This window comes from Chaetodon auriga, chromosome 14 (genome assembly GCF_051107435.1).
Source record: "Chaetodon auriga isolate fChaAug3 chromosome 14, fChaAug3.hap1, whole genome shotgun sequence".
Classification (NCBI taxonomy): domain Eukaryota; kingdom Metazoa; phylum Chordata; class Actinopteri; order Chaetodontiformes; family Chaetodontidae; genus Chaetodon; species Chaetodon auriga.
Genome location: NC_135087.1, coordinates 12,767,194 through 12,779,602, shown reverse-complemented (window position 1 = coordinate 12,779,602; position 12,409 = coordinate 12,767,194). Strand labels below are relative to the sequence as shown.

Below are 12,409 nucleotides of genomic sequence, written 5' to 3'. Positions count from 1 at the left end.
GCTTAGCACTAAGACTGGAAACAGGAGCTGGTCTAGCTCTGTCCAAAGGTGACAAAATCTGCCTACTAATGCCTCTAAAGCTCACTAATTAACTTGCATCTCATTTTAATTTGTACAAAAAGCAAAGTGTGAAAACGTCAATTTCCTGTTTTACACTGATTTCTGTGACTCAAGGAAGTTGTTGCTCCTGGCGAAGAAATAATGTGTCATATAACACCCTGTAAAATGATGAACTGTCGTTTTTACACTTTGGTTTTCACTCACTCTTTTGTTTTCAGTCTTTATGCTAAACTAAGCCAACTGGTTGCTGGCTTTAGCTTCATATTTACCATATGGACATGATGGTATCAATCTTCTCATCTTCAATACAGTATCAATTCACACTGCAGGTTTACATATAAAACTCAACCACATTCAGTAAAAAGAAGCAGAGTTTCACTTTTTCCCCTAAGACTGCGCCAAAGACCTCTTTTCTTTCATACAGAGCCAAATTCTACATTCATATTTCTGCTGTAAGTACACTTATGAGACTTTCTATGTGCGTATTAGGACTGAATATTGAAGTAACATGCTTTAATCGTGATTAAGACCACAATAATGAGGATTGAAAGACTTAAAACTAAGCTGTAACGGCATAAAAATATCTCCAGCTCTTCCACTAATGCATCACAGTACTACTAACAAAAAGACCATTATACATTGACACAGCGGTTCAGATTCTCATAATCTACACATCATCAAAGCTTCAGCATCCCTGATCCATCATGTTGTCCAGATCGTGATAACTGTACTATACCATGGTATGTTTATCTAACCTTTGCCCCAGTGATACACAAAGTCCAATGCAGCACTGTGGAAAGGGCTAAAATTAAGCCCCAGATGGGTGAGAGAGAGAGAGAGAGAGAGAGAGAGAGAGGAGTACTGCCGTCTTAATGGCATTAATGCAAACCGCATTAATGTGCTTATGGTCTTAGCTAAATGTCCCAGTTGTGCGCAAAAAGCTCAGTCTCATGCCACAATATATCAGTTTGTAGTGCTGCTACTTTTAATTCACTCACAACAGAAAATGCACGACCTACGCATGTCAGTGACTGACACCGGTCAGCGTGTTAACGTATCAAACTGAAAACGTACTCAGTGTAATACTATATGTGGTGTTCTTCATTTACTTTCTGCTGTTGTGTTTCCATTACATCCAGATCTGTGAATATGGATAACATCCTCTATCACTGTGTGCAGCTTTTATTTTCTTAAAATCATGTAGGTCTTACTATAATCTTGTAACATTTCTGAAAAACCAATTAAAAAGGGGGTTTCTAAATAAAATAACAGAGCAGGAATGACAGGAATGTCTGTTTTTTCTCTAATCCATAAAATATAAATAAAATTCCCAATCATTCCTGTTGAAATTGGCAAATAAATGTAGTTTATCTAAACATAGCATGACGTTTTTGGATCTGTCTGTCACAGTTATCAGTAAAGTAAAGTTTAAACAGCCTGCCAGGTTCTTGTGTCCTACATATTGAGTGGTTCAGGTCAAATTTAAGCAGCTGCTGCACACACTGTACACATAAGACCTCATTGTCCTTTATTTTTTTTTTAAAGCCTTCCCTTCCTCCGCTCCCTCGTGATAACAAGAAAGCCAGCAGAGCTGTTTGATCCCACAGTTCTCATTTGGGACAGTAGCAGTGATCACACCTCCCTCCCCTCTCTTGTCCCGTATCTTCCATCCTCCGAGCAGAAAACAGAGAGGGTGAGAAAAAGAAGGGCACTGGTCCGAAAGGATGCACTTTTAGCCAGAAGCCATGCTGTCTTCAATACATGTGTGAATTAAACATGTGTAGAGCCCCTACACAGCCTGGCTATTCAGAGATGCTCTATGTGAGGCTGTTTAGAATAAAGACGATGCTCGGTGTGGTGTTCACACAGTGGGCTGCGTCTCTCTGGCAGCGTCTCTGCCTTTGACTGAAAGGATGCAGCCAGGCGAGAGGAAAGAATCAGAAAAGATCAGTCACAACTTCTGACATTTAACTCTTATACACAACACGAACAAAGAGCTGTTCTGGGTGCAGCTTTATGCCAAATCAAATTATCCTCGCACACAATTGCTAATCCAAAATAACCTAAATTCAGTGTCTAAACGACAGTTTGCTGAGGCCAGATTAAGATTACAGATTAGTATTTTAGCTCTGATTAAAATACAGCAAGGAAAGATTTGCCCGTCTGTGCTGGTGGAATATAAAAACACTTTCTTTGCACACGATGACCATCAGACTTCAAGTGCAGATACTCTCATTTACAACTTTGACTATTTCATTTGCCCCAAACATATTTACATCTCCCTCTTTCGGTTTACTTGCTTGTCTTTGACATTTAACTTCCATCATTCGTCAGTGACATATCCTGGAAGTAGAAATGACCACATAAACACACACACACACACACACTGTCGTACAAAGCGTGGGCACAAACCTGGCAGCGATGTGGCTGTAAAACAACCCTGAGTCACTGACACTCTGAGGGAGGCAGTAACGAAGCACTTGGAGCCGATGTATGTCCATTTTGGTAAAGACGAAGACGACAACAGCGACAGCAGCAGCCTAAGACCCAAACTCCCTCTTGTGCTGCTCCGCTGCCTCAAAACTATAACTCATTAAAAGCAGTTTAATCCTCCTGCTGAAAGCCTGCCACAGAAATGACAAAACAACAGCGCCGCTTGCACAACTGACCAAAGACATCCACTTAAAAATGGATTGAGATTAAAAAAAACGTCCCTCAGGTTTGAATTCTTGCACTGCTGCATCCACTATGATCCATCCAGCAACAAAGAGATGACTGACGGACAGACTGGCAGAGATGAAGTCATTGACCAGCCTGTTGTCTGACCACATAACAGATGAGCGTGTGTGTGTGTGTGTGTGTGTGTGTGTGTGTGTGTGTGTGTGTGTGACTGAACCTCTGTGCTATTGTCATACTGTTAACCCAAGGGAGATTACATCATATCCGTCTCAATCACATTCTACCCCCCATCCACACACACTCATGTTTAAGTGAGTGTGTGTGTGTGTGTGTGTGTGTGTGTGAGGGGCGGTGTTATAGGGGTTGCTGCTGTTACCCCCCCTCTCGACTCCAGCCTGCCGTTGTCATAGCCACCCAGTATTAAGCACAGCCAACATTAACAACCAGCGGTCCATACTGTGGTCAGCAGCTATTGATTGGCCCCCTACCTCAGAGGACGCATGTAGCTGGTGAATACACACCAACATGTACAACACACATTAATTGGAAGAGATGTGCGTGCTGAATGTCCATTAACATCCACTGAGTAATTGACTGACTAAAGCTCAATCACAATTTGATGTACAGGAGGGACAATTTGGAGGTCATCAGCTTTATCGCTGGCCGGAGGGTCTTTGTCCAGACTGTAGTCCACATGAACTGAAGCTACAGCTGGACCAATAAATTGGCCTATATAGGCTTATTGCTGATGTCATGATATTGATGTATGCAGCATCTCATTTACATAGTTTGTCCTGAGAGCACTGACAAGGTTATTTATAGCCATGCTCGCAGCGTAGCTCTGTTGTCGATCAGTCCACCACTTTGGTCCAGACTGGAGAGTTGAAATTACGCCACGAAAATTTATGGCTCCCAGACGATATATCCTACTGACACTGGTGATCCCCTGACTTTTCCTACAGATACAGATATTCATGTCCCCCTCAGGAAGAAGTGTAAGAAATTTGGTAATCCCATGATGTCATCTTGCACCACCATCAGATCAATTTAAATTTCTTCACCCCCATCAGCCTCAGCTGTACTTTGTGTTTAGCGCTAATTAGCAAATGTTAGCGTGATAACACTCTAAGATGGTGACTGAGGTAAACATTAAGCCTGCTTAACATCTGCATGTTAGCATTGTCACTGTGAGCATGTTAGTATGCTGAAGTTAGCGCTCAGCTAAATACAGCCTCACACTGCCTTTTTTTAGTCATCCAACCAACTAGAGGTCATCGTCAGGAGAGGATCAAAAGATGATCAAATATGATTAATCAGACCAAAACATGCAGTAAATAAACCCATCAAGAGCAAGACACACCCAGTCTGACTCTCTCTCTTTCTCACACGCACACACAGTCCGAGGCTGATAGCACTGCAGCGTGAGGATGACAGAATATTACTCTTTGACCTTTGACCTCTCTGGTTCAATGGTCTCCACTCCACTCCATGACCTCATATGCCGCCGTGACAGCCAACAACACAGAGTCACACCGCCATGGGGCGTGACAGGGCGCTCTGCTGCAGACAAATGCCACATGTGATTGGTTAAACGAGGGTCACAGTGAACAGTGATTGGCTGAACAGGAGCGCTAGTCAAGAGTGATTTGTTTTTAGGAGGGCTCACAGTTACGCCTGTGCCAAGCAGAATTGCCGCTGAGTCGCCTGTGGCCCCGAGTGCCCAGCTGGACTGCAGGACATCTGTGTGGCAGACCGGGCAAATGTTAACAAGCTCGATCTGTGACAGACGAGGCCCTGTTGTGCCCCGAGGAGCGAGGACGCTGCCTGCTCCCCAATATTTAGAAAATGATAGCGGGCAATGCTTAACTGCTGCGGGGCAAGTGATCATTAAACATTTTACTGTTTACAGGTGCTGTATAGCTCATGAGTGGAAATACAATGTCACAAAGTGGACAGACGTTGGTGCTAAAAACAAAATAAAATGCAAAACCAGAGGACATTCAAATTCAAAAGATCTCGACCTTGTCCTGATAGTTTGTCTAAGACACAATTGACCTTTCTCTCTCAGAGAGTTCCTGAGAAAAAAAGCATCCCAGTAAGACACACGCTTTAAGAATAAGACAAAAGAGTAGATGTACACCAAAACGGATTTCCTTGTGTTCGGGAGTAAACACATTTCTCAGATACAGTCTTCAGGTCGTCAAAATATAATTGTCTAAAAAATATGATGCCCCTTGACTCCACACATCACTGAAGATACACCTGTCTGCAGCCGCTTTGTAAACATGATAAAAGCACGTTGCTTGGCCCAGTGAAAGGAACATTTCGATTTTTAAAAACGTCCAGATTGAACTGCTGACAGGGGCACCGTTCTGTAAAATACCACCGCACACAAAGCACTTAGCGGCGAGCTCAGAGGTCAGACCTACAACAGCCCCTGATGCTACTGTGAGCAACCGTTTTCATCAAGATCACTAACATTCAAGCTGAGCAAGTCCACCTGTGAGAGATTATATCTGCGATTCATTACAATCAATTCATGACAAAGCATGCAATTAAGCCCTTGTCTTGCTCAATTGTGTCACGTCTTCAGTGTTAAAGGGCACTAATTGAGTTTGTTCATACGTGAATATCAGTCATACAGAAATGCTCATTCCTCATGTGATTACATCATCTCAAGTCCTCAATAAAAAGCACTCCAGAAAGTCTTACTGACGAGTGTCAGATCATAAAATAACTGAGCAAGAACCCCCCAAAACCCTATACACCTTCTTCAGGGCAAATTATGGGGTCTGAGGACTAAATAAAGGATGTTTTAGGCTCTTTCATCATTGTGTTCATAAATCATTTCATCTAAATGACGATAATAGAGGCATTTATTGTTCATTATAAATCAGCCAGAACAGTCAAAGCCGTGATCCCACGTTTATTAGGAAGAAATCTACAGTCACAATACAAGTTTCATATTGATTTACAGGATCAATGTATCGAATGAGACTGAAGGATTCTTTGGCGAGAGCTCGATTGTCTTAATATAAGGGGATCATTTGGTGAGATCATATCCACAGCCAGCAGCAGTGCAGCCTCCCAAAGTGGAATCAGCATATTGACGCCCATGACGACATCACTTATTCATCACACACCCCTATACATGCCAGTTGGCCCCCAGGCTAATTGTCATGGACACACATACAGTACAATATGGAGAGCAACCCCCATTTCTACACAACCCCTCCCCCACCCCTCCTTCTCCTCCGCCTCACTCCACCTTCCTCGGTGCTCTCCAGTCTGCGTCCTGTCACTAATCCTGATCCTTAAAGGGAAACACTGCTTCCATTTGGAGACAAATACTTACAGAGGATACGCAGACGAATGCACAGCAGGTACAAAATCACAGGAGGAATGCAAGCCTGTGCATATTTGATACTGTGATTTCCCAGTCAGTGTGGAATTACATAACCCTCTATTTTTCTTTGTGTTTAGTGTCATGAAGTGGAACGTGTACCGTGACTGATGTGCTGAAAGGTTCAGGGACAGAAAGGGGAGAACTGACAACAGGATGGTTTAGATGAGGAGTTGAAAAAAGTTCAGGAAACTGCTTTAAGCTCACATTTTCTGCAATATTTCCATATTTTTGGCCCAAAAAAAAACCATTAGAAATTCTGCTGTAATGTATTATTTACATTTCTTTTGTGGTCCATTTTGCAGTATTACACTGTGAATGACCACGCTAGTGTGAGCAGCACCTCACCTCGTAATAAATAATGAACACACTGTGAGAGGGAGCTTTCCCCTCTGATGTGCTGTACTTTACAGTAGATTACTAGAGTGCATGAAGTCAAGCATAAACCTCCGATGTTATCTCCTCTGCCCCACTCGGCTCCACATCTGTATTTGAGCTTCAACAAATCACCACGTCCCGCTGTAATCTGCCAAGGCCATATTATACAGAGACCCCTCTATCCTTGTGTCATCTGGCTTTTGATAGTCCCACTCATTCAGCCATTCAGAGATTAGCGCTCTCTATCCCTTTCTTCCTGTCTTTCTTTCTCACACATGCAACGAGTCAGATGGGATCCATCCTGTGAACGACAGAGAGCAGCTGAGCGCGCACACTGACAGACAGCGAGGAACTCATTCCTTCTTCCCAGGAAAAAGACTGAACCAATGAAAGATATGCTTAAAGGGTAACCAATCAGGCTTCTCTGCTAACAGCTGGCTCCAGAGAAAACACAGACAGAGGGGTGGAAAGAAGGGGACAGAGGAGAGAAAGTCAGCAGCTCCTAGAGGAGATTTTCCTCTCCGGTTTTCCCTCGATTTCTCTTCAACTCAAGCTAGTTGCAGTTTTCAACAGGGCTGGAACGGCTGATACAGAAAGAAATACAGGTTCCCTTGCGGACAAGAAATCCTGCAAATGCTGTTTGAAGAACCAAACAGATTCTGTGGTTTGAAAGCTGAGCTGGGCAGAACACTAGAGAGAGAAGAAGCAACAGTCCAAAGCCAGTTTTACTTTTAACTCACACGTCTCCACAAGCACTGAAAAACCAAAAGACCCAGAGAAAGAGGGGATGATGAGGAGTCGACTTACCCGAAATCATCCAGGGAATACATGTCGCTGGAGAAGGCAGTCCAGTCCTCAGGCAAAGGATGAAAGGAGGTATAAAGGGGAGAGATTATGGAGGAGAGGGGGAAGTGTCAGCCTGAGAGGAGAGAGCGGTACACATGCTGAAGCAAACTCAACATTTTCCCGTCCTCACATCCTCTGAAAGTGTTTTTTTTTTTAATCCAATACGCCAACAGAGCAGACAGAAGACTGAGACACAGGGAGAGAGAGAGAGAGAGAGAGAGTGGGAGGGAAGGAGTGAGAGAGATGAGGAGTGTTGCAACAGAGTAAGGGAATGCAAGAGAGAGAGGGAGAGAGAGGATCATGTGACCTGTGCAGACCAGTCACCTCTCTCCGCTCTGAGGATTGGAGTGCCGTCTTTCAGCCTCCAAGGAATCATTTCCACTGGATGGAAATTACATGTTGGGCTATATAGGAAACAGGAGTGCTTTTACGAGCCGGCTTTCTATGGCGTGGAAAGTTCAGAAAAACTAGAGGGATGCTTTAAATAGATTCTACAGTAACTCAATGTTTTTTTTAAAAGCATGTAAGCCATAACCCCCAATCATCAATTAACTACAGAGTGTGAATAAACACAGCGACACAGCAGTTCAAGCATTCAGCTCGGCCTTCACAACAGGACACAACATGAAAGCTCACTGTGGGAACAGATGATTAGTTTCATATTCCAGCAACAAAGGGTTTTACTCATCAAGTGTAATATTTGCAGTTTCCTCGCGTTTTTCTCAGAATTTGTCCTCAACCGGTGGTCCATCTGGCTGAAGCAAACTTAGACTATTAAGCTTCTTTGCCACAGCGAGCTGAGGTGTGGGAAACAAACAAAGAGCAATCTAGTCCACTGAAAGATTAGGAGGCTTTGTGGGTTTAGAAAATAGTAAGAAACATGCAACAGACTCTAAAGGTCAGTGAAATACAAGATAATCGTCTTTTCCAGGGGCTTGCATGAAATAGACCACAGGAATATGCATTCAAAACAGTGAAGCTGCAGAAGCTAATGCATGTGTTTGCCAATGTATATCCAATGTACTTCAGCACATACACTACAATGTAAAAATGGAGTTAAACTGTAGGACGCTGTGGAGTGAAGCGAGAAAGAAGAAATGCCTCCCTTAGCTGTAAATACTTTTCACAGTATGTGGTGGGATCATCTGATACGTTTGACCTCCATCAAACCATAAGGACACATGATGCTGATTCATCACGAAATCTCCACCAGCACAAAGCTTGTGTGTGATGTGACAGGAAATGACCAGCTTACAGTATGAAGAGTAAATGTATAGCAGTTTGTGGTGTTTAGAGTATGTATAGTACATGGTGCATGATAAGTACAGAGCAGAAAATGAAAAGACAGAGGAAGATTACATGGGAGATCACATGGCATCCGTGCTTACTTTGCAGAAAAACAGTAGTCAGCAAATGAAATGGAGATCATACAGCAATGTCTACTTGTGACCTATCATCACTGCTTCAGTATGTCTGTAGATTATAATCACCTAGAGCCTGAAGAGGTTAAAGTGTGCAGTACTTCAGATGTAAAAAAAAGCACAGAGAAAGAACAGAGGACGTTTGATAAATTAAAACATAACACTGAGTAGGATAGGATAGTAGGATCCTCCTGCAACCTATGAGATTTGTTTTGTGACCCCTTAGGGAGTGATCTGATCTAGAAAAATATGCAAATATGAATTTTGTATTCTCCGTATAATGAAGTGGTGACAGACTGATAAGCTTCGACACAACGCAATCTACACTTCACTGATAAGTTACTGCTACAACACTTCTTAGCAAAAGACATTTTCCAGAAGCTGAACCCCAGAAGAACCATCGCTACAGAAGCAGAGTCCCCTCAGTGCCGCTCACGTAGCAGTCTTTATGTTTGCTCAATCCACTGTTTGTCTTTGTAAATACAGCTTGGGTTTGGCATGTGTTGGTTTCATTTCCACCTGAGACTATTTCTTTTTTCCCCCAGTGCACCTGCAGATAATTTGGCCCATTCTGAGGTTTGTTGACTGTCTCGTTTTGCTTTTAACGAGGCTAAGACTACATGCACACTAACAAGTTTTCATCTTTAAACGGCATTTTACAACAAAATCTGTTTCTGAATTCATGTCTGTCCATACTAACACTCCTGAAAATGCACATCATATGAACATTCATGTACACTGGAAACACACATGTAAACAGTAAGTGGATTGTCTACTCTGAGGTTGGTTGCTTAGCTGTGGAAAAGACTAAAGACAAAGAACAGCAATGGTGAAAGGAGAAAGCACAGATTTCTTCGCTTGAACCGACCAACAATGAGGTGGAACTGGTGCTGAAATAAAGGTATAAGTACAAGGTGGCCAAGATGGCAGCCAGTCCAAACTAAACGCAACACCAAAGTCTTCAAACTTAAATGTGGTCAGCAGTCAGGAAAAGCTGCAGTGATGTGGACGCTGGATGTGAAAGTTATGCATTTCAAAACAAAAACTTGAATGAATACAGCCACATGCTATCATGCCTCACAATGAGAATCCCAACATGCTGATGTTTACAATCCAGGTCCATCATCTTACTTTAGCATGTTAGCATGCTAACATTTGCTGCACCAAATGCAAATTACAACCAAGGCTGAGGAGCCGTTGTTAGTTTTGCATGCATTTATTCATAAACCACAGCACTGGAAAAATACAATTTTCACCTGATAGTGGTGCTGGATGAAAAGTTATTACAAAGGGGGACATGACTGTGTGCCAAATTTCACGCCAACCCACTAAAGTGAGACATTCCACTCAAAACCGCTAATGTTAACCTCATGGTGGCATTAGAGGAAAAGTCAGGGGATCTCCAACGTCAGTACGCTTAAATCTCCATGAAGAAGAAGAAGAGGAATTACCTTATCAAGGAGGAAATTCAATTTTCTTCACTCCATTATGAACACACCCACACCCACACACACACACACACACACACACAGACACAGACCAGAAAAATAGACATGCACACAAAGGATCCATACACATGCAATTGTGAGGAGAGCTGTGAGAGTGATTGGCTGCCACACTTGATGTGAATGTTTGCATTAAATTTCATGGCAATCCATCCAATAGTTGCTGAGATATTTCAGCCTGGACCGGAGAAAGAGTCTCCAGCCCTGTGTAATTGTGATTTAGTCATGTCTGAGTTAAAAGTCCTTTCCCCTGGTCTCCCTGAAAGGCTAAAGTGAAACTATACGTCACCCCATCAATGAAACCCCGGAGAACGTGAGTGTTGTGGCTGTAAATGGTGACGCTGGCTCACGTACAGCTGCTCTCTGATCAGCTCGGAGGGCAGCGGCAGCCTGCAGTAAGATGCATAACTCAGCGTTTTACCTTCCGCTGGCTGCACTCGCTCACTCCACCTTTCCTACAATGAGTCACCACAACGAGAGCTACACAGATCATCCCGCATTAAAAGCAACGGACGGACGCCTCGCATTTTGCCTGCTTCCAATGTTCTTCTCACAGCACACTCTGCCAAAGCAGACACAATCGTCTCCAGCACTTCTGGGGGCATTACATAGACTTACATTCATTTTCTGGAGACTTACCCCAACTATAACCATAACCACTACTTGCCTAACCCTAAAACTTACCCTCACCTTAACCTAAACCTAACCTTAACCCAAGGCTTCACTCAACAATTGGATGATTTATGATGTGGGGACTTGTGTTTTGTCCCCATAATGTGACTGTGTAAACAGATTGATGTCTCCACAACGTGAGTAATACATGTCTACACAGACACACACACACGCACACACAGACACACACACACACAGACACACACACACACACGACAGCAGCCAGTCTGACAAGGAGAACAGAGAGGAAGCATCGCATAATGAATCCACTACTGTTACTGGACTAAAAATAGCTCAGCTACACTCACATGTGTGCACACACAGACACACACACACACTTATGAGCATGTGCATGGACAGGGTCATGCACATGCCTAAATGCACGCGCCCCCTTACATAAATGCAGAAATGGAAGCGGTGATGCTGAACAAATGATCATTGAATTAAATCTGCTTTTTCTTTACTCTGCAGGTCTTTGTGGAGATTTAAGAATTCCCTTTTGGGCTTGAGTCAAAGAGCAGATCTGCCTCTGGCAAAAACAAACACACAGGATGGGACGCAAGCAGCACAGCTTTACAGAAAAGAGGAAACGGCATGTTCATCCAACTGGAGTGGAAGATATGAATCTTACATGTTTACTGTCTGACAGCAAAAGAGTTCAGCTACTGGCTTTGAGTTGTGTGAGGTTACAGGAAAGGGAGGAATTATTTGGATCAGGATGTGTAGCAAAAAAAAACAAAGCAAAAAACCCCCCCAGTAACACAAGAGATCCAGATGTGAGAGCAGGCATGACTTTCTCTTTTTACCATCTCCGTCTTACTCCCTTTCTCTCTCGGTCTCTTCCTGTCTCAGGGGAGTAACACCACAACTACACACTCAGACAGTCGCGCTCACACACATGCAGACAAACACTGGTAGCTACAGTAAAAGTAGAGACAGTGCACTGTATCTGAGGAGAGCTGTCAGAGTAAATCTGAAGCCATAAAAAAAGAATGGTGCAGGCTGCAGCTACGGAGACATGGAGGAGTCAAACTAAAGGCAGCAGGGGGAAATATAAAAGGAGTGTTTCATAAATAGATCAGAAATACAGAGACTCTGGCGCTGGAGAAGATTTGGGAGTTAACGCATTTGGCATACCAACCATGAGCAGGGAAAGGCTCAACATACCATCCATAGCCTCGGATATAGAAAGAGGATTTTAACATGAGACACAGTCTCTATAGGCTGCTTGTGTGCATGTGTGGATCCGTCATGGAGTTATGTAGGTGTGTGTGAGGAGGGGTGTGGGTGGGTGGTGGGGGGGTGGGGGGTTCTGATAACCTGCCTGGCAACCACCAGAATAAACACCCTCCTCCTGCTGAGATGGTTATATGCGCCCTCACTTATCCTATTTCCCACCCCTGCAGCCACTCACGCGGCCGTTTTATTTCTCCAGCTTCGTACTG

General features: G+C 43.4%; 1 protein-coding gene across 4 annotated transcripts in view; it reads right to left on the bottom strand.

The window, feature by feature from the left end:
- evla (Enah/Vasp-like a) overlaps positions 1–12,409 on the bottom strand; it is a 36,211-nt gene that overhangs the window by 22,976 nt on the left and 826 nt on the right. The window contains exon 1 of one of the 4 annotated variants that reach the window (XM_076749544.1): positions 7,328–9,842. The exons of 1 other annotated variant lie outside the window; for it this stretch is intronic. In XM_076749544.1, coding sequence (XP_076605659.1) covers positions 7,328–7,350 — 23 coding nt within the window. In that variant the 5' untranslated portion in view covers positions 7,351–9,842. Of the gene's footprint in view, positions 1–2,472; positions 2,930–7,327; positions 9,843–12,409 lie in introns of those variants that run through there. 2 more of the 4 variants (XM_076749546.1, XM_076749543.1) reach the window with 2 other exon arrangements.